We start from the raw sequence: 23514 nt of genomic DNA on the forward strand, positions 1-23514 counted from the left end.
CCTTTCAGATTGGGTGTGGGGGGTCTCAAAAGGCAGGACAAGACATAAAAACATGACTCTAAAAAGGCAGACTTATGCTGGCTCCCTCCCACTCCCACCCCCATCCCCATCCCCAATGCTGAGGGATAAGATCAGTTAAGATCTGAAAATCCTTTAGTGTGAAATCAGCCTGAGCAGCAGAGTCCAATGCTACGATAACTGTTTTTGCCTTCATACCAGTGCTACATGTACTTTGACATTCAGGTATCATCAAAAGAGCAGAGATCATAGTAGCAATCGTAAAGTATAAGAAGCTTTCATTTATTCGGGGCTTTTTTGTGCAGTCATCATAAAGTATAACAAGGAAGTTTTGTAACATGCTCAGAGACAGGATATGAATGTCTTCTTTGGAAATTTTTCTAGGGGCTGGCAGGAAAATCTGAATAAGTAGCCATTTGAATTCTTGTGTCTAGCTCACCCCAAAGTTTTTGGAAGGTTTGTGTTACTTTTAGAATAGCTTACAGAAAACCTTTCTGTCCCAGTTTTTGTATATGTTTGTCTTAAATAACAAGAAAAACATGAAATCATCATCTCTTCAGTGCAGCAGTTCATGTCAAATTTGCAGTGAATCAAAATAACTCCAATTAGATGTGTTTTCCAATTTGTAAAGGCTGAGTTTAATCTACTAAATACTGTGTCTTTTATAACCTACAATGATTTATTGCTTGCTTGTAAAGAAATACAGAGGATGAGGAACTTAAAGTATAGTTGGATATTAAGTGTTAATCACAAAATTGCTGGAGGGGAAAAAAAAAACTTAATCAGATTATTTTCCCAAATTGTTCAGCCCTACTGCCAACACCAATATTTAACATCCCCAGTCTTGATTCTAGTCAAATATATCAAATTACACCCACTTTAAATTTACTTTCATTTACATTGAAAGTCAAGATAAGCATCTTATGTCAAGGTGTTCAACACAAAAAATAAGGTCATGCAAATTCAGCTGGAGTTTTCCTAAACAAAATTGACTACCCACACTAAGGATGTTCCTAAGCATCTATTTCCCTCTTCAGCTAAACGCTCATAAACTGTCTGTCCATTTTTAAATCCTGTCTCAATACCCGTCTTTTCAAACTGGTATATTCTGTCTGACTGATTTCAGCCAGCCTACACTGTTTCACACATTGTTTTAACTTTTTAATAACTTGTGAATATTTTGTTGACTAATTTTATTTTTTTTTGTTTTGACTGTTTTCTTGTAAGGTGACCTTAAGTGCTTAAAGAGGAGAAAACCCTTAGAAAACAGTCAAATTCCTCATAGGGTCATTGTACCAGTGTGTGTGATGTTAGCCTGATATACTCTCTACAGCGTGGCTACCACTAAAAGCTAGCGCCGCCCGCCTTCCTTCCTCTTTGTAGATAAGCCTAGTATCGTGCTTTGATATTTGGCCTCTTTTTACTTCGGGTGAGTGGTTATACGTGAGTTCAACCCTCGACAGCCTACATGACACTTTATTTCCATTTACGACTTTAGAAAACTGTCGTACTGTGGTCTTCCTACCACAGACTAACCACTAAGCCACCGCTTAGTCTTATATTATCATCTGGTGAAGCACCAGAGAGGAAGCCAGCGGCCTTTAACTGAAGCTACTGCGGCCTCTAGTGGCAAGAGATTCATTACAGTTTAAAAGAGCATTATAGACTGGGATTTCTGGCTCGTGTTCATAACAATATTATAGGCAATTTGTTTGACCGACTAGTGAATCCCCCGCTGACTATATTGATAAATGATTTTAACTGTTTTACAGATTAACTGCACGCATCCCTAGTCTAAACTAGTTTATAAGTCTTATTTCAAGATGCTCAAGTGAAGTTATGTTTCATTTGTACAGCAAACTGAGTTTTTGTTTTTTTTTTTTTGTTTCATATTTTGATACATGTTTATCTTGGGTTTTGTGCCAATGTGGCTTGTGATAAGTGTAATCAATACCACAAATTAGACAACACACCTGCTAAAATGTAGGTTCCAGCAGTGTGTATTTAAATGGATCCCTGGGATTTGCAGTGGTCTGAGGTAGACTGTATGCTGTCAGCAAGATGCTACATAATAAGCAAAGCAGTCTCTTGCTGTTGTGTGTATTCAGTAAAATTAACCCTTATCAGATGTGAGAATTAATTTAAAGTCATTTAATTTATTTCTTGTTGAAGATTCAAAGCTATTCAAAGCTAACTGATTATTCAGCGTCTCATGCATTGTCAGTAAATGGTACATTTGCAGCTGAGTCTGTTTCCAAGATCCAGAGCATCATTTTCAGTCTGTGGACATGTTTATGATCCAGTTCCTCCGTTAGCATTCATGTGGAAGTGACTTTGTGTGGATTAGTTTGTGGACCAAAGGCTGTCAGAATGACTCAGCAGTGCCCCCTCCCAAGGCCCTCGCCCATCCACCACATACCAACACAGATCTTTCCAGGGTGCTTTTGCCCCATTAGTCCCACATGGGCAGCAGCATGAGACGCAGCGAGAGACAAGGAGGGGGGGGCTCGTCAGGCGGTTGAACTACTGGCATGGTGAGCCTGCCCTGAAAAGGACACATGCCTCCCTGCGCAATTATCCACTGTGCATAGAAACAGCACCCCCTCCCTGAGCACAGACACACAATGGTTGGACCAATACGACTAAAAATGGACGGCAGACAGAAGCAGAGCGTGCACACGGAGCAGCAGGGTGTAAAAATCATTCAAATTAATTGTGATTGTGGGATTTAAGATGAGTGAACGTGTTACAAACATCCCTGAGGAGAGTGTTAAAACGAGCGCAGAACATCAGCTGGTGTTGTGCGTGTAGCATGAGATCATCAGTGTATCATGAGAATTCATGCTCCAGAGGAACTCATGTTGCATCGCCTCTGCTCTCTCTTGTTTTTCAGGCTACGTCAGCGTGTTAGCAGTGGTCCTGAGAACAGTGAACGACTCACCGTGGACTGATGAGTTCGACAGTAAGACATGAAGAACATTTAAGCCTCACAGAAAATACAAAACCTGACATGTCCAAACACACTAACAACTACTTTTTTCTGTCTTGCAGGAATCGAGTTATCGTGTTTGATTGAGTCCATCTCAACAACTAATCCCAGAATCGAATGGAAGAAAATAACAAGTGAAGGACCCAGTTATGTGTACTACGATAGGAAAATCTCAGGTACAAAAACAGAAAAGTTCATATTTTCTCTGCTACAGTTCAGAAATTTATGACAATTAATCTTAACATGTTTTCCTTCTTGTTTGTTTGTATGTTTGTCCACTTAGGGGCCCTGGAGAACAGAGCGGTGATCAGAGAACCGGCCACATTACTGATAACTAATGCCACCAGATCAGACACAGCCAAATATCGCTGTGAGGTCACGGCTGCTAATGACCAGAAGTCGTTTGATGAGATTGTGATCGACCTCGTTGTAAGAGGTAATCTGATTTAACCCAATCATCAATTAATCTGTGTGGTGTGATTCATGTTAGATGTACTCAGAGATATGAGATGATTCATAAGAATGCAATACTGAAGCTCTAGGAGATTATTGATCATGATAAAGGACTTTGTTAAAGTTTGTTGATAAGAAATAAACTTTTGCCTTTAAACACTTAAACTATCAGACAGCCTATCACAGGGCACGAATCAACTCAACAGACAGTCAGTAGGCAGTTTAACCTTTCATCCTGGATCTTTAAATATTTCCAACCAGCTACTTTTCCTGCCAGTCACTTTGATCTCGTTTTACAGACCTTGTGGTCTTGTTAAACTATCTAATTAAGCAGGTTAAAGGATTTTAGACATCCGATGTCTGGAAGTTGATAGAGAAACAAGCTAAGCTTCAGTAAACTTCAGCTTTGTCTGCAGGAAACTTATCAAAGCAATATCACTGAAGAGTGACTGATGTTGAGTTGAATGCCAGCGCCAATATTCAGTACAGCAACCCAACCTCAAATGAGATATTGCCTCTTAATAAAATTCAAACAGAAAGAAGAAAACAGTAGTAAAAGCTAAAATCAACAGATTACACTGCAAAACTGTACAAGTTGCAAATACTCAGTATTTGTTAAAACTGATTTTGTCAAAGTTTTTAAGTAGTGGAAATATTCAACTGATATCAACTTGTTATGTAAAAATCTAAGTAATACTCACTGAAACAACTGTATTTGTTTTGTAGCAGGTTCTACAAGAGAGGATGTACAGCTGTATACATTGTTGAAGTCTTTCTGCATCCATAACATTTAAATGAGGCAATACAGCTGAAATATACAATAATTGAGCTTATGCAAAATAGTGAGACAAGGCAAGTTCATGCACATGTACAGGGGCAGCTCAAAAATTGGAATTTTATGAAAAAGGTTGGTTTTGGTGTGATTTAATTAAAGAAGTGAAAGTCCATATTCAAGATACATCACACACAAAATAAATTATTTTTGTTATAGTTTTGATGATTACAGCTTACAACACACAGAAATAAATATATATTAAATAAATAAATATTAATATATTAAAATAACAATAAAAATGATTTATGATACAAATGTTGACCTTTTGGAAAATTATGCTCATGCAATCAGTGCTTGATTGGGGCTTCTTTTGCACAAATGACTGCATCTCTGTTACGTGTCATGGAGGCAATCCGTCTGTGGTCCTGCTGGGGTGTTATGAAGTCCAGGTTGCTCTGATAGCAGCCTTCAGCTTTTCTGTGTTGTTGAGTCTGGTGTCTTTCATCTTCCTTTAAACATTTCCCCAGAGATTCTCTATGGGGTTCAGGTCAGACCAGTTGGCTGACCAGTCAAACACAGTAATACCATGGTCAGTAAAGCAGTTTCTAGTAGTTTTAGTTTCACTGTGGGCAGGAGAAAAGGAAATCAGTATCTCCATAAGGCTTCTTAGCAGATGGGAGCATGAAGGGCTCCAAAATCTCCTGGTACAACAACTGACAGTGTTGACTCTGGACTTGATGAAGCTCAGTGGACCATAACCAGCAGATGACATGGCACCCTAGACCATCACTGACTTTGAAAACTGAAATCACTAAACGTCAGCACTAAAGGATTCTGGGCTTCTCTGATCTTCCTCCAGACTCTGGGACCCTGATTCCCAAATGAAATTCAAAATTTACCTTCATCTGAAAACAGGACTTTGGACCAGGTAAGATGCTTATGACATCCATGGTTCCGTTTTGGCTCAGCACGAAGAATGTGGCACTTAGTATTGTGTTTCCTGGACTCATCTGCGTGTGGCAGCTTTCAATCTAGCGACTCCAGACTCGGTCCACTCTTTAGGAAGCTCTCCTAATTACTTAAGTCTGTTTGTTTGACAGTCTTCTGAAAGCTGAGCTCATCCCTGTTGCTTGTGCAGCTTTTCTTATCACACTTTTCTCTTCCAGTCGACTTTCCATGAATATGCTTTGATACAGCTACTGAGAACAGCCTGTTCTTTCAGCAGTGACCCTCTTTGGCTTACCTTCCATGTGAAGGGTTTCAATGATTCTCCTCTGGATAAGAGTCAAGTCAGCAGTCTCCCCATGGTTGTGGTTGTGCAGACTTAACCAGAATGAGAATGAAGGCTCAGGAAACCTTTGCAATTGGACTTTCCCACAATATTCTAATATTTTAAGACTGTGGATTTTAGATTTGTGTGAGCTATTAGCTATTAATGGGTAAAAACACAAGCTGAGATGAGGTAAAGGGCATTCCAAGTAAGTCAGTTTTACCTTCAATGTATTTTGAAGTATTTATAGTGTATTCATATGAGTGTATTACATTTATATTAATAAAGATGATAAAATTACTTTAAATAAAATGTTATTTAAAGTAATGACTAAGATGTAAGGACATTTTGAGGCTAAAACTGGACTATATGTTTTTGATTTTTCTAGGACTAAGAATGAATTTAGAATACCTGCCAAAATTCTGACTGGTCCCAAGCGTGATTCATATATACTCAGTATGATGCACAGGGGACGTGAACACAACTGAGCTCAAGTGCAGGGTAGTCATCAGTGAGTAGAGCTGTAAAGGCAATTCTAAACATCTCCTGCCTCTTCCAAAAGCTATTGTGCCCACGCAGCACTGACCAATTTTATCCTCTGAGCTGCATGGTACATGTGGGAGTTGGGCCTTACATGAGTACACATGAACCATGCCTGAGTCCAACTCTTTAAGCAGGCTAAGGCATGATGCCTGTGTCTGGTCTTCACTCCAGGAACAGGAGCTTAACTTTGAGACTCAGGTGGGAGTCATGCTTAGGTCAAACACAGATGTGACTTGAGACTTGTGCTCGCCTCTGAAGACACACGACTCGACTCAGACTCATAGTTTGAGACTTGTGCCCATTTCTTTTCTTTTGTATTTCTAATGTATTATCAGAACAAGTTCAATATCATCCCATCACATCGTGCATGACCCACGTCTGGAGCATGAGCAGCCACACTCCACAGCTGACAGAGAGAGAGTACGTCACCAGCAGCAGCTGCTATAGACAGGGCCAGCTCAAGGCACAGATAATACAGGGAATCACCTGGGGTGCTGCCTCAAACCCAGACTGTTTTGTTGAAGCACTGTATAAAGTTTTATATATGTTTCTTCCTGTTCTTTTTTGCTTTACTGTTTTCACTCCCCCATTCATATTGTCACAGCTAGGAGGTGAAATAACAGATAGAAGGAGGAACTCTGATTATTAAGAAGAGAGGAGAGTAATAAATCAGCATCTTCTGTAACTTTTCAGTGAATTTTTATTTTCAACATGATGCATTTTTCTTCTTTTATATTTTAGGTTCTGTTGTTTAATGATGAGCCAATACACTTCTGCATGGAGCACATATGTCTCCTGTGATAAAGACAGATGGAGAGACAGCAATGGGGAGAGAATTATGCAGTAGAGACAATAACGGTTAATAAAAGTTGAACATTTCAAAGCAGCACACTGCTTGTACCTGAAAATGTGTGACAGTCTTGTAGGAGATTGATCATCATTATCACAGCTATGTGGCTTAGTAGGTAGAGTCAATCATCTCTCAATTAAAAGGTCAGGGGTTCGATCCCTAGTTGTCACATGTTGATGTGTCTCTGAGCAAGAGACATGATCCCAAATTTCTCCTTCTGATGCCTCAGTGGTGTATGGATGCACATCAGTAGGATTAGTTAATACTGTGACCACTCTAGAAGCCTTTAATACTAAAGTAGTGATGTGAAGTGAATGGGTGTGATTGGTAGGTAATAGTGTTACCTAAAGCATTTTGAAATAACTTGAGAAGCACTATACAAGCTCAAGTGCATTGACACATTTACTTTTATTAATTTTACTACTATTACTACTTCTAACTCAAACTAGTAGTGTTGTTGTCAAGACTACACTCTAAGGCCAAGACATGTCGCGACCAGGGTGCACCAAGACCAAGTCAAGACTGAGACCAAGACGAGCCAAGACCACGACAAGACTGAGACCATACAAATCAGTAATAAAAAGGTTGAACAGTAAAAGAGCACTTTCTGTCTCATTTGAGCTTGAGCTTAAATTAATCTGACAGCAAAAAAACAAGGAGTGTGCACCTCTGTTATCAAAGCACCACAATGAAAAAATATCAAATCTTGGTCAATTTGTTCAACTAACTTCTCGTCAAAAATGAATCCTTGTATGTGTTAAAAGCCACTGACAAGTCTGGAATTGTTTTAAATATCTGAAAATTAGATGCTTATCTAGATTTTTCAGGTGAATGAAGCCTAAACTAAATACTAAGATGTTTTCTGACTAGAAATAAGATGGACTGGTTTGTTAAGATTTCAGATATCAGGTTAATTATTCATTTCAGCTAGAGCCAAGTTTAGGTGACAGCTTTACTATTGATCATGTAACAGTGATATTACCACCTGGTAAAAGGTTACCATCATTTTTTGTTGGAGAGTATATTTATTTACATTATAAAGATTAGTTAGGATTCAGTGCCATTATTCACCTCAGATGTTTGCAGACTATATTGAATGTCTAATTATGCAAGTAGAGTTTTTCTGTTACTCTGAGTAACATCCATGTTATTCATTTTTACAATTATTATTATTACTTCATTAAGGCAAGAAGAGACATGACTGGGACCGTCCCTCAGAGACTTGACACTTGAATTGGACCACCCCTCAGAGACCTGAGACTTGACTTGGACCGTCCCTCAGAGACTTGACACTTTGACTTGGACTTTGAATAAGGGACTTGTGCCCATCTCCGATTCAAATGAATCAGACTTTGGTGTCAAGTGTGCTCGGATCTAGGCCATGGTCACTAGTGTTGAACGATCCTTAGAGCAGTGACTCCCAAATGGTCTGGAGTCAGAACCCATCAACGCCTCCTTAATGACAAACTATAGCCCACATTTCATACATTTTTTAATCGTAAACATTTTTGAACTATGTTTTATTGTTTTAGTGGAATAATCCACATCAGTGTTGACAGCATATTATAGTTTTTGACTAAGAAGAAAAGAATACATTAAAAACCCATCCACCTTCTTTCAGACATCATCAGATACTCTCTTTCAGCCACTGATTTGCCAAGAAAATAAATCATTTTATGTCTTAATTACAAATACACAGTGCATAAACACACGGACATGTATGCAATGCATAAACAACAACTTTAAGATCCAAATGTTGCCTCTGCCTTTTCTGTGGTTTATTACTGTCACTCTTAAAATATCTCATTCGTAGACTTTCTCATGTAGAAGCTCATTTAGGTCACCGTTTTTAACAAAGTCCTCAAATGGTTTACAAATGTCCTGCAACATGTCATTTATTTTTCAGTATGTATGTTTTTCTCCTCAAAAACATACAGTTTACCATCATTTTAATCCAAGCACCTATATTAGGTGCAACAGTATTCTTCTAGTTTAAAGCTATCATCCGTTTGTCTTGAAGTTCAGAGAAGTCTATTAATTTATATTCTTTGTTTTTTAAATTGAGATTTGATCGATATAAATGCAACAGAATTATTTTAGACTCTAATGGAGTGTTAATAGATCACATAATCTTTATTTTATTAATCACTTCCCTTCAAAATATTTGGACTTCAACCCCTTCCCAAACACAATGTATAAATGTTCCTCGAACATCTTTGCATTTGTGCCTGGTATGATGTTGTTATATATTTTTTGTCATTATTTAACAGGGATTACATAATAGAACTACGTTCTTGTGAAAAATAGGGCAAAAATGTGATGGAGCGCAGAGACAGAGGCATGCCCTTCAAAATAAAAGTACATCATAGACTTTTTGCCAATTTTTTTCCAAGCATACCGGGTTGATTCCCAGTCGCAGCGCTGTTTGGTGCACGTCTTCCCCCGCTCTCTTCTGTTCCATTAAAATAAAGGCAAAAAGCCTAAAAGTTGAACTTTCAAAAAATTTTAAACAAGTCATTCAGGCCTTCAATTTTGTAAAAACATCTTAAATATATTTTTAAATTAGAATTTTACCTGGACTTGTCATGTAAATGTGGCTTACAGTAAATCAATGAGATATTTTTTATAAGAAATGAGACAAGTACATTTGCTATGATTTGATTTGTGCTGCCATTATCAGGTTTCCCTCATTATCAGGACACTTCTAACATTTCCTGTGATGACTAATAAAGTAAATATGGATATTGATCCATTCCAAAACCATATCATGATTATATTTATTACTGTATCGCCCTTTATTGTGCCCTTAAAATGAGACCTCACTGAGAGATTCACACTCATGATGCTGTAAGATGAAACCGTGTTGTAGGTCGCACCAACCCTTTGGCATACATACGAGGATGTGTTATGACCAGACCTGCCCAGCTGCAAAGGCGTGTTCTGGGCTATAAGAGGAAACCTCTGAAACTGCATCTCTGGATCGCAGAGCTAAAGAAAGCAAGCGCTGCATGTTTTGGTGGCGTTTTTTGGCATGGGACAAAAATCGTGTACCCAGTCCTGAGAACCGGGGTGACATTGTTTATTTTAGAGGTCTAGAGTTAATCAAAGATCCAGCAGCATCATGAAGGAATGTGACAGTTTATCCATCTGTTTGATGCCTACAGAAGCTGTAATGATGTGTTTTTGTCTCTACAGTAAAACCCGTGGTGCCAAAGTGCAGCGTCCCAAAGTCAGTGCCTTTTGGGAAGTCTGCAGAGCTGACCTGTGTGGAGGAGGAGGGCTTCCCCAAGTCTCAGTACCAGTGGTTTAAGAACCGTGAGGAGATCCCAGACGACCCAAAGACCAGCCTCAAATTCTTCAACTCCTCGTACACGCTCAACGCAGAAACAGGAACTCTGGTTAGTGAATGTCTGTTGTGACCATGCATGTGTCTGGACAAGGACACACAGGACAGCAAGGGCGGGGCAGCAGGGGATGGTGGCCTGACGCCCAGGGGTGGGGGCGGATATTTTGGGGAGACAGTTGATGGTGCGAGAGAGCTCGAGCCACGAGGGGAATCTGCTGTCCTCGTTTTCACATTCCTTAATTCCTTGCCCACTTCCCAGCTTGCCTGGGTCTGCCTCCGACACTCTCTGTTAACCTTCAGTTCGCCTTTCAGACGTGACGCACCAAAACATACCGCAGAGTTTGTCCTGATGGGAAACAACGGGAAAAAGTTTACAGTGGTAGCTGCAAAGTAATGAGCTTTTTCCACTGTGCTTATCTGGTTTAGATGGTTATTTTTAGAGCGTTTACAGAAACACTCATCACTCCCTGCTGCCACTCCCATGTGAGGAAATGATGGCCACCAACGATGCAGACGGACAGGAATTTATAAAATATATAATTAGAATGAATTAGCTTAGATAAGGTTGTATGACCAGGAAACTAGTCAGCTCCTATGTCATCCTCCTTTATGAAAAATAAAGAGTAAAACGTGTTGAAACCCATGGAACTGGTTTATCATGCTTCAAATCAGGAATCTTATTCACTTGGACATTATGTCATGAATAGACTTTGAGCTTCAGAATCAGTCTTATTGGCTAAGTATGCTTACACCAACAAAAAATCAAACTCTGGTCAGCTTTGCTTTGTTAGTGTTAGTTTAAGTATCTATTTTAAATTAAGTCTTTAGATAAAAATGTTAAGTCTACATTTTGGTGTCACAGTTTGATAGTTTAGTTTCATAAATGTATTTAAATATTAAACACTCATATTAATGCACTCTCAATACTTTGATCAATTCAAAATGAACTGATAAAAATATAGATATACCGTTCTCATTTCATAGGCAAATGTTGGACATTTTAATGTCCAAAAGGTTGTCAACAAATACTTTTAGTCCTATTTTTAGCTGGCAAAATTAACTCTGCTACTGTATGTGCAGGAATGAATTTAAATTTAGATATTTGAAATCTCTAATTTGATTGTTTAACTCAGTGTTACTCAACCAAAGAGCCACATTGTTGAGCAGTGGCAAAAATGGGTTAAAGCGGCTGCTAAGTATAAATTTCTATATTTATATTTGTTAATGAAGGTAAACTACATATTAATTTTTTTTCTTAAAATAAAAGGAAACAAACATGAAACCTACAAAATTATGGTTTAATAAAATTAACAAAAATGTCAATATATTAGACATGATATCATTTTAAACTACACTTGAGACAAAATTTTGTGTCTTTACCTGTAAGTGTCAGTATTGTTATTACCATTGCTAAATTCCATAATATATGACATGAACATTTCCCTTTAATGTAATTAGGTAGGAGGGAAACAGCACATTCAGGGACTTTTCTCTAAATGCATAAGCATTTCTTGTCATATTTTTCACTACAATCCCTGTGTAGGTGTATCTAAAGCCAAAAAGACACTTCAATAAAAAACATCAACTTAAATACAAACAGAGAAATCAGTCTAACAACAGATGAAATAAGAAGAAGGTTTTATAAAAGAGCCTGCCAGGTTAATTTGAAACGATAATATGGATTCACACATGGTTGTTTAATCTCTGATTTGAGGTTAATCTTGAACAGTCCAGTTTGTGCCTCAGTCTCTGATAATTGTGGGTAATTTTCTCCGTGCGTGAGCCGCTCTCTCTTAAAAAAGCTGACTGTGCGGAGGCAGATCTCCTCATAGGTATTATACAATCCCCTCCTGCCATACAGATAATGTGTACATCATCAGTTCTGCTTTATAGAAACACAAAGAGCAGCTGGAAGGAGCCGTGTAGGACCATAAAGATAAAACAAAGCCTTCAGAACATGCTGTTAAAATGGCTGGATCATCTGCCCAGAGAGTCAAATAATGTAACATACATAACAACATCTTTGTGTTTAGTGCTGCACTTTAGGAAGAACCCACCATGGTGTAAATTTGACATATCATTTTGTAAACATTTCTGATAAAAACAGGACCATACACAGTGGTAGATACTGAACATAAAAATAGGTTTATTTTGTTTTTTAAAAGTCTGGAGTCATACAGCCCCTCAGGCGTCTCTGGTATGTTTTCTTACAGACTGACAGAACGGAGGCAGAGTGTAAAGTTTAACTGTCCGTCCCTGTGCTCTGTCACTGAATCCCCTGGTTCTCTCTATCAGACACAGACAGCAGTCTGTCCATTTCTCTTTCATTTTCATATTGAACCTCCCCTGACATGATAATGACATTTTCTCAGTTATCTAAAAGGATGTAAATGTGGTGTGAATGTGACTCTTTTTTTTACCCACATGAACTGACAGTAATGTCACTTCTCTCCTGCCTTTTTGCCCTTTCTTGACTTTATTCATTTAGAAAAAAGAAATAAAACCATAATAATCTATGACAGTGTTCTCTAATGTTATAATATGAACTGCAGCAGCACATGCCTACTACATTACATGTTCTGTCACTCGGATTGGCCCATAATGAATATGACAGACTATTACCCAATCACCCTGCAATTTTTTTGAAGGTTCCAGCCTTCCCAAACACAGTCTGTTGGATGTTGCACATTTGGATTTTAACTGTGTCCCAATCCATGAATACAAAGCCATTCACTTTACCTTCTGCCTTTACAAGCCTGCCAGGGCTGGCTGCCAAGAAGCATCCCCACAGCATGTTGCTGCCACCACCCTGCTTCACAGTTGGGATGGTGTGTTTGTAGTGATATGTGGTGTTTGGTGCCCTCCAAACAAAGCATCTTGTCTGATGGCAAAAAAAGCACCTTTTTAGTCACATCAGACTAAAGAACTTTCTCCCTCTTGACCATGGAGTCTCCCACATGCCTTTTGGTGAACTCTTGTCCAGACTGAATCTGAGTTTTCTTCAACAGTATCTTTCTCTTTGCCACTCTCTTTGCTACTCTCCCGTAGTCTCTCCCATCTTAGTTGCTGAAGCTTGAAACTCCATCAGAGTAGTCATAGGTGTCTTGGAGGCTTCTCTCACTAGTCTTCTTCTTACGTCATTTGCGAGTACAGCCTGATCTAGGCAGGTTTACACATGTGCAATATTCCTTCCATTTCTTGGCTATGGATTTAATTGAACTCCAGGGGATGTTCAGTGTCTTGGAAAATGTTTTTGTGTGTTCTGTTGTCTGAATGATCTTAGAATTTTCAGCAGTAGTAATTTTAAAGTAATCCTGAGGTGTTGGTCTTTGCATTAATCAAGTTCATCTTTGTGAATTCTCCATCACAGAAGTTCGTCACAGTCAGAAAAGAAGATGCAGGCGATTACTACTGCAGAGCAAAGAACGATGCAGGATACGCTGAGTGTCCGGCTCAAAACATGGAAGTCTGTAAGTGTGGCCATGAAGGAATATACGTCTTATTTTGTCAGTTGGACTTTCTCTATGTTTGATTGCTAAATTCCTGCTGTAATCCCCACAGATGACATTGATGTGGTTGGGATCATATTGGGAGTGCTGGTGGTGGTGGTGGTTCTCTTGTGTATAACAGCGGGGATCTGCTGTGCGTACAAGAGAGGCTTCTTCTCCAGTCAAAAACAGACAGGGAACAAGTAAGACATCAATATACTCATACCATCAATTCAAACATGATTTTTCTTTGATCTGTCCTCCGTAAGGCATGATGTTGTTTTGTGTCTTCTAGTTACAAAGTTCCAGCTAAAGGAGATGGAGTGGACTACGTCAGGACGGATGATGAGGTTTGTAAACAACAGATAACATTTATGAAATTAATCTCTCATATTATCTTGAACAAAAAAATCAGTTCTTCATATATCCACCAAAAACAGTTTAATTTGAGGTGAAGCCATACTAAGAATTTAAATCTAAAACTGATGTACAGTCAAACGACAGTATGAATTATATTCTTTATGGTTAAAGGGTTAAAACAGGCAGAGCTACCACCACCTGCTCTCTGTGTAGAATCAGACAAGTGTGAGGTGAAATGTGGGAGAGATGAAACAGTTAACATTTGTGAGCATGTTCTTCGTCATGTGAAAAAAAAAAAAATTAAGGCACTTTCCCACTTAGTGTCCGGTCTCAGATCTGAGTCCACTTGAGCCCAAAGTCTGGTTTGTTTTGGTCAGTGTTAATGTAAATGAATCATGCCTGGACACAAGGCCTGGGTTGAGTCAGCTATATGACGTCATCCTTAAAGCAAAACTTATTTTCAGCAGCAGTTTGTTCTCATTTTAAATGGTGAAAATGGTCAGAATCAAGTGAACAGATGGTCTTTATGACTCACCTTACAGATGACCACAAGTTTGAGTCAGCAAGACAAGCTGCAAAGGCAAAAACAGCACCTGTCACCTCAAAAACCACCGTATCTGCATGGCCTGAGCCCATTTAATCCTCTGAGTCAAATGTAGATGTGTAGATACAAAGAGGGACGTTGCTGGCGTCTCAAAATTATTTTTAAAACATCTATGGATGGACAGGCTGGATGGACTCCTTTGCCGGCTTTAAACATAAACAGTCTTCAATCATAAAGGTCTTGGCTCAAGTGGTTGCCACAGTAGCTTCTTCTTTCTCCCCCTTGGCGGGTTTGTAAACCAGCTATGTTTCAGACTGAGTACATCTGCAAGTGGGCGCAGGCACGGATCGATGTTGCCAGCAGGATGCTGCAGCACGGTTCAAACCAATCGTCTTGTGTGAAAGCACCCTAAACTTTAGGTTTTGTTCCCTACATCAGTTTCATCTTACTATTGGTGAACATTTATGTAATGAGTAAAAACAAAGCTGTATTTTTCATACAGTAAAACAATCTCTATACTATTTTTTATAGTTGAGCTCTGTCGTACGATTCTGTACTGCTACTGACAGTCTCAACCTGAGCCTGTGAGAGTTTTCTAGTGGGTGTACTTCAGATATAAGGTTACAGTGAAGTCATTCCTGGTGAAGCAATCTACTGAATCCTTTCCAGAACTTTTCACACCTATCAGTCATGCAGACCACAGTTTAACCACACGCCTCTGTGAGTCCAAAAAGCTGTCGAGCAAGCAGATGTGCTGATATTTGCTGATTAGGGACGTGGCCCTGTTTCGAAACAAGTGAGATTTTATTAACAGAACTTTGAGTACACAGTATTTTCCGATATGAAATACAAAGTGTATGTATTCTAAATCTACACAGGAGTTTAAAAACTTGCCTCAGTGCTTAAAGTTGACTCTAAAGTGTCTGTCATTTAAGACTGATCTGTTGTGAGGGATAGTAACAGTAAAAGCTCAAATGTAGCCTAGTTTCATGTTGATCTTACTGAAGACAGAGCCAATGAGTTTTCCAACAGCTGACTTGTTTTGGTTGAAGTTACACCTTAAGTTTTAAGTCCAGTCCTGACTAAAGATTCCTGACAACACACAAGACCTTTTTAGACAGTTGCAGCTGTGTAAACTGAGATGCTATAGCTCAAATCAGGCTGGCTTTGCCTTCAATCTAGTTTTAGAATATCATTGTTTCAACAGCCAATCAGCACATCAGAGCCCACGGAAGAAGTCAGCTGGCCAGTAACAGACTTGCAAATGGTTACCTGGTAAAAATGGTAGAGTTTTGGACAGAGTAAAGAGGTTTATAGATCATTTTGTTTGAGGAATAGCCCTGTCTTTATGAACTATGCCTTAAAAGTTAATCAACCAACTCCTCCAAACAAAGAAACTGATCTAGGACTAATCAAAAAAAATGGACAAAACATGGTATTTATCTGGCCTTAAGGTCTAAGCATAAATTGAGTGTTTTGTTGAAACCCCATCAAATGGCCAAAGTCTGGATCAAGGTTATAATAGTTTTAGGTTTTTCATTAGTTTTTATCATTATGTCATTTTTGCCTTTTCTTTTACTTCTCAGTCTAGTTTTAATCAGTTTTTCCTTCTGGGTTGGTTGTTTAGTTTAGTTTTTATTTTGCAAAAATGCTTCGTTTTAGTTCAGTTTTAATTTAGTTTTAGTTTTTTTCTGCAATATCGGATACCTGTCAGGGGCAAGTCCCAACAGGGCTCTTCACTTTTCATTTGATTTATTCAATATTGATAGTTGTTTACAACTAAAGACCAAGTACCATTGTGTGAGTCTTCTCCAAACAAATCGGGGAATTTTACTCTCTCCAGGATTAGGCACACATGTCAGTCAGTATGCTGCTGTCAAAGACTAAAACTATGGAGACTTTGTCTTTAATTATATTTTATTTTAGTAAGTTTTCTAAGCACAGAATTTAGTTTAGGTTAGTTTTTGATTTTCAAAACTTAGGATTTATTTAGTTTCAGTAAACTAAAATGATTTGTACATTTTAGTTTTTGTTATTTAGTTAGTTTCAGTTAACTATAATAACCTTGGTCTCGATCCTCTGGTTTCAAATGTTTTTGCATTTTTTGATAAAGTTAAGTGATAGACTTTCAGACTGTGCATCCTCTTGCAAAAATTCCAAGTTTCAGCCCATTTCATCCCAAATCCTTAGTCTGAACTGGACTTCACTCTTTGCTTCTGTGTAAAGTTTTGTAAAATAAAGTTGCCATTGTCGTTTGAATAAGGGGATAACTGAAAGGATGAGCAGAGGGGTTCTAGCGGCTGTTTGGCATCAGCAGTGTGTTCTATTTTATCTGTAAGTGTCAGAAGACTCTTTTGCTACTTTTGCTTTCCTTTTATGACTTATTTTATCTGCAAAATAAAAGTTGGTCATTTCACCACTCAAAGTCAAAATTGCTGTTTTTCACAGCAGCATTTTTCAAGAGTGAATGATTCATTTTCAATAAATTCTCTTGGTCATATTTTACGCATGCTTTGTCAATATTTGTCTTATAAAAATGGTTATTTGAAGACATTTTCAACCTTTAGTCTGTTGGCAGCACAAGAGGCTGCTGTGTAACAAACACTGCTTTCAAAAATGCTTTTGACTTATTTGTTAACGTTAAAATGTCATTTCAGCATCAATAGTTTGGTTACAATGAGCCTTACAACTCAGTGGGGAAGCCCAACTATTACCCCACTTTTACTAAAGCTTCACAGGGATTTATGTCTGTTTTGGGCATTCAGATTCCAGGTGGTGATTATAAATGCTTTATGTGAATGCACCTCAATGTGTACTGAAAACAGTTCAGCAACCAGTCACTCATACTAAACATAGAGGTGGTCTGGGTCAGTCCATTCTGGGTTGGTTGTGTAGACACAACAAGTGCTGGTCTGCATTAAAGACCATCCCATCAAGTGATTTGATATTCTGCAAGTAAACAAAAGCATGGCTGCATTTATGTCCATGCAGAGATGGGAAGTGTGCTTATTTTTAGAGACCTGGATTATTTGTCTCAGCTCAGTTTGAAAAGCAGGACTTTTAGCTCCCAAACGGCTTCTGAAAAGCCATTTTCACATCTATATAACATCAAAATTAGTAAAAAAGGAAATGAGTCTCTCAAATATTAGCCAATGCATTAATCTGCAAAAAGAACCAGCTCTTGGGAATGAATCATCTGTGAACTGCACATCATGACTCCCTAGTAATTTATTGTCTTAAATTGGGTTGTCATTTCAATGCAACCAGGACTCCTCTTGACTAAATATTACATTACTGTGTTCTTTAAAAGCAGATTATTGACTAGATGAGGGAGAAAAGCTGCTAAAGACGTCATGAGCTCCAGCAGCTTCTCTTCACACAGCATGTAGGGAGACTAAGCATGGTTAGAGGGCCACAAGTGAGTTCTGACATAAGGTTATCACTGAAGGCATGTTGTTAAAATATATGATATGGACGAAAGTGCTAAAGTGCAGTCCAAACATCCAAAACAGATCAAAATCTGTACAGGGCCAGAGAGATCGCTTAAGTACAACTTCAGTAGTTTAATCATGGGTGTAGACTTAACAGCAGAACTTAAGACAGAGCTTAGAATAGCTGGCTCAAAAGGCCACATATTGTTTTTCTACTACATGCTCAGTATGATGAATTTTTAACCCCATCTGCCGTGTTATTTTCAGGGGGATTTCCGACACAAGTCATCATTTGTGATCTGAAGGAGAAGAGGAGGATGAGCGTCTTTGTGCTGAGTGAGAGACATGACATGTGGGACTGAACTCCACGCTGTCTGACACGGAGCCGCCACAGTTCATGCTCGGAGCGCTCAGCACGACAAAATACAACCACTCAAAGTTTGCCAAAGGTGACAGCAAGAATCCACAGGACAACAAAACTTAGAACTGTCATACACGTAAGGACTGAGGTTCATTAGTCGACTTTTATCACCAACCATGGAAATCATTTGACTAAATTATGGAGATTTTCTTTACAGTTATTGCATGGTTTTGAAGCAGGTGGAGCAGTAAAAACATTTCTTTGTTTGTCGCCGTAGAACCCAAGGAGTCGGTCTATCATGACACATTTCTACTGTACAACATTAGCTTCAAACCTTCTGTCATTTGTATAACATTTCTTTTCTACTGTTGAAATTTGTCAGACTATTTTTGATGGAATATATTTTAAAATGCCTATAGATAAAGGTTTACTTTTTTAAATATTTGTAAAGTACTAACGTGTTTTTTCTTTTTTTATTTGGTTGTGGATAAAAATATGTAACACTTTAACCACTTTGCATCGAGCTGTAAGCATTTACACCTTCGCAATCATGAGAAAACAAAAGAAAAACGATTTGTTTTAGCATATCCAGATGTGCTTCTTGATGGGCGGTCTTACATATTTAATTTCTGCGCTGGGAAAAGCCCGGCTCCTGTCGTGATAGACTTCCATGTTAATGTTTGTAGATAGTCTTTGAAGAGTGCCAGTCAAATGCTGTGAAACACTGTACACGATCAGTGCTGCATTTTCTTGATTTTAAGTGTCCTTCTATGCTTGCTGTTAATCTTGTATATATTGAATTTACTCCAGGATAGTTTTGCTGTCATGCATACATTCAGTATTACACTAAAATAATCATGAAGATAATACGACTAACAGGGTTTGTAGGTTAACCTTCCAGACCCGGCCGTAAAGAGTCAAATCTGAGTGAACATTACGTCACACTTTCTCATTTTATTTTTACTACCTGTGCATTTTCTATTTGAACTTCTTAGTCAAGAGTTTTAAAGTTATAATCACTAAAGAAACAATTCGTAAATTCAACCCCTTCAATCACATTTTAAAATCTCCTAATGATCATGGCTGAAATCTGCTGACTTGCTTTCACAAACCACCTTTGCTGATAAATGTGTAAGTGCTACATGATTCTGAGAAATAGTTTGATCACAGTATTTTCATGCTTTGATGATCAACGGTTTGATTCATCATGAAAACAGAGACGAACAGCTGCCAGTTTAAAAACAGCTCGTTTGCGCCAGCCATGCACAAATTCTGTGCATATTCAAGTTACAGCTTAAGTTGTATTTTATTCTTTGGTTGCATCACAGTGGAGTTATCTTCACTAGCAGAGCAAGTCTAACCAAAATATTGTAAAAAAATATGAAGTTTTTAAATTATGTGACCAGTCAGATTAAAGTATATTTAACACAGTGTATGTTACAGTGTTGACTCTCATGTCTACTTGCTTCTAAAGAGGCTAACAACTGAAAATTACTTGGATTAACTGACAGAAAATGGCAGAAATTACTCCATTGTCAAAGCAGTGTGGTTATGTGATAAATAAAGCCCACTCCAGGGATGGACAACTGGCAGCTAAGGTATCCCTCCTCACTAAACGAAGCTCAGAAGTCAATTTTAGATATTCCAAAAGTTGTGAACAACACATGAAAAATATCAGAAATTTCATATTAATCTTTGATCAGTGTACTTTGTTCATATCTTATCTCTCAATCAAGAAGATGATCACATGGAGGGCTGTGAGCTGAGATGCTTAAATCAAACCTCAATCTTGATTTTTGTGTTTATCTTTAACCTAATATCTGCTTGTCAGAAGTATAAGCAGAGATTGCCAACAATAAAAACGTTGACTCAAGCAGATTCACGTAAAAAGAACTGTTTTTTTCATTTATCTTAACCTGCCACTTACAGAGGCGTAACTCATGAAACCCACTTAAATTTTTATCAAGATGACCTATCAAGATCATGCTAATGCCCAACTCTCACTGATGTTTCTAACTTGAATTTCCTTTTTATTCTGTTTTATTTGATTTTTCACTAAATCTTCAGTGTAACAGTGATATAAACATAATTACAGCTGCGGTCTGGAGGGTTAACAGTTGTTCTGATTGTATATAGATGCTTGTTTTGTTTTTCTTTCTCTCTCTAAAGATTATGTAAAGTGGTGAAACATGAAAAAATTCCTATTTGAGGCGACATGAAACTCTTTCCATTTGTAAGACTGAGAAAAGAAAACATTTTACCATTTTTTTATTTTTTAACTCTAAACAAGAGCTTCTTCACCACAACGACGCGACACAGTTAGATGATACGTACTGAACTGTTAGCAGCTATCACTCCTGGCTAACACCAGTACTGTTTGTTGGCTAGCATGTACATTTGTAACTCTTAAAAGGCTGAAATTACTGTAGCTAACTACATTATTGATGGCTAGCTAATCTTTGTTAGCCTGTTTCATTATTATTACCTGACTTAAATAACTGTTAGTTGGCTAACATTTCTATTAGCTGGTCAAATCACTGTTGGCTAGCTAGTCTTTGTTAACTTAAATGTCAAACAGAACTTGTTGTTATCGGTGCAGCTAGCTAATCACAACGAAGCTAGCTGACAGTAATTTAAGAAAACTAGCAGTAATGAGCTCGTTTCAAGTATCTGGAATCGTCATTACTAAAGGCTAGCTTCTGAACTGTTAGCAGGTTTTGGTTTTTATGCCGTTCTTTTATTAATACTATTCTGTATCAGCATCAAATAGCTATGCTAGCTAGCTCAAATTTTAAACAATAATGTTAGCGTTTCTGCTTTAAGCTAGCTCAATTACAGAACTTTACACTCTGTCAGTAGCTAGCTGTATTACTAGCTAGCCAACAGTAATCAAGCTAGCTAACAATATTAGCCTAAATGCTAGGTAATAGTTAAGTTAGCTTTCAAACAGTAATAAAGCTAATGGTATTATTAGATGCTTACAGTAATGACAGCTAGCTTTTTTACTGTTAAGATATTGTTAAAATTAATGCTTTTTCTCTATATTCAAGCTTGCTAACAGGAATAAGAGGTGGCTGTAATTTTATGAAGGTATTGGTCAAATAATCATGCCTGAAAATATTTTCTTTCCTCCGTATTTCTCTGTAAATTAACAGTTTCCCATCTTTTAAGAATTTGAGAATTTCCTGAAAAATTCACGTTTTGAATGCAAAATGTCCTCCTTTATTCCTTACAGGTCACGTAAAGCTCTTGTTTAGTAGTTAAAAATATTTTTTTAAGCGATAAATGTGGTCAAATGTTCGCTGAGTATCAGTCATGGTAGAGACGATCTGCCCGACATTTGCACACAGGAAATAACTAACACTGCTCTGTCTTTTTAAGTCAACGTGTTGAATTCAGGAACCAAGAGAAAATATTTGAAAGAGTACAAACCTGACAAATCTAAGAAAGAACAAGTTTCAGGTACATTTATGATGCGTCACACAGAACACAGATCATACGTTCCCCTCTCATTTGTATAAATTCATTCCTCTTAAGTGCCTTTAAAGTCTCTCCACGGCCATGCTCTCTCCTGCTCCGACGTTTCTACGATACTGTCGAAGGTTTCACGTTCAACCACAAGCACGGCGTTTGAGAGGAATGATATCACCACAAATCTTCACCCCCTGTCTTTACATGCGTATCTGCTAATGTGTAAATAGCTGTTTTTCATAGATTTGATGGTGTAGACATGTTGAAGTAGAGAATAGAACTATATTAGTGCCTAAATATAGTGGGACTTATTTTTGGAGAAGACACATTATAGCACTATTAGGCAAAAGAAAAGAGGGACACCCACAGCAGGGACGTTTATACATTAGCTCTGGTTTGTAACAGGTCTAAATCTGTCCTTGCTGTTTATTTTCAGATTAAACAGCCGCAGCTCTCAGAGACAAACACAATGTTCAAACCCAGAGTCGACCCCGTGTCCATGGACGTGTCGGCAGCTGTAATGGAGCTCTGATTATTCAGGCAGTGTGAGCGCTTAATAAAGCAGAGTTCATGCGAAGTGTCAGACACAAACAAACACAGAGGATCCTGCAGGACGCCCACATTTAGCCCACAGGCAGCCATGAACACGTCCGTCTGTAATCTGGTTTGATGTTGTAAAGCAGCGTTGGTACAGAGAGATGTTTCCAGTGTTTGTTTTTTTTTTTTTCTTTTTTTTAAACCACGCTAACTCACCACTGTCTTTCAAATCAAAGATGGCAGCGCTCCTCTGATGCAGCTCTGTGAAACTGTTAGACTGAGGTCTGGTGCATCATGTGACTTCATGAACCAAACTGAAACAGTAGAATGTCCATCTGGAGCCTGCGGGGCCTGTTTTTGTTCATTTTAGAGACACTCGATTTGTGATTAATAAAACTCACTTCTGATATGACTGCTCATGAGTCTGTTTGATTCTTACAAAGCTCAGTGGGGCTCATTCAACAAGGCAAGGCAACAAGGGCATGAGACTGCAGGGCAGTGTGCAAACACATTACAACAAGGCACACACAGGCCTGGCTGGGCTGAACTGAAACATCAAGTACCCTCCCTAGTTGTGATTTATTGATAATGTCAGAGCACGTGTGATGGATCAGAAGCTTTGATGCTAGCATCCCAGCTAACGGTTCCCTAATTTTGGAGCTGCCAAGTGTGTAAAGCTATCATTGGTTTCTGCTGTTAGATTTATTGATTCATGTGTTTAACATATATTCAGCACTTTTCAACCCCCTTTCACCAATGCCCATTTTTCAACTTTTCATCAAGTTTTGACACTTTAAGCAGTTCTTACCACTTTTAACCCATTCTTGCTCCTTTTTACGCCCATCTTCACCTCTGCTTCTGCCCCTATAAGCTGCTTTTAACCAATTTTTACCACTTTTTAACCCACTTTATTCCTGTTTCTGCCCATTCATGGCAATTTAAAACTAACTATGCCATTCTTTAACCTATTTTCACCACTGTTTTGTTTTCAAAGTGAGTATGATTTCATACTTGCATTACAATCATACATTTATTCCAAAACCTGGTGCTCTAAAATGAAAGATCATAATTTGAACAT

The 23514-nt window shown here is 38.2% G+C and overlaps 1 protein-coding gene across 1 annotated transcript in view; it reads left to right on the forward strand.

The window, feature by feature from the left end:
* The window catches only part of jam3b (junctional adhesion molecule 3b), a 114894-nt gene extending 92046 nt beyond the window's left edge, over positions 1–22848 (forward strand). Inside the window, exons 3-10 of the mRNA XM_041802016.1 lie at positions 2912–2980; positions 3070–3183; positions 3291–3443; positions 10094–10296; positions 13615–13714; positions 13806–13935; positions 14028–14082; positions 18335–22848. Coding sequence (XP_041657950.1) covers positions 2912–2980; positions 3070–3183; positions 3291–3443; positions 10094–10296; positions 13615–13714; positions 13806–13935; positions 14028–14082; positions 18335–18370 — 860 coding nt within the window. The 3' untranslated portion in view covers positions 18371–22848. The remainder of the gene's footprint in view (positions 1–2911; positions 2981–3069; positions 3184–3290; positions 3444–10093; positions 10297–13614; positions 13715–13805; positions 13936–14027; positions 14083–18334) is intronic.
* The last annotated feature ends 666 nt before the right edge of the window (positions 22849–23514 follow it).

This window comes from Cheilinus undulatus, linkage group 12, assembly GCF_018320785.1.
Source record: "Cheilinus undulatus linkage group 12, ASM1832078v1, whole genome shotgun sequence".
Lineage (NCBI taxonomy): Eukaryota > Metazoa > Chordata > Actinopteri > Labriformes > Labridae > Cheilinus > Cheilinus undulatus.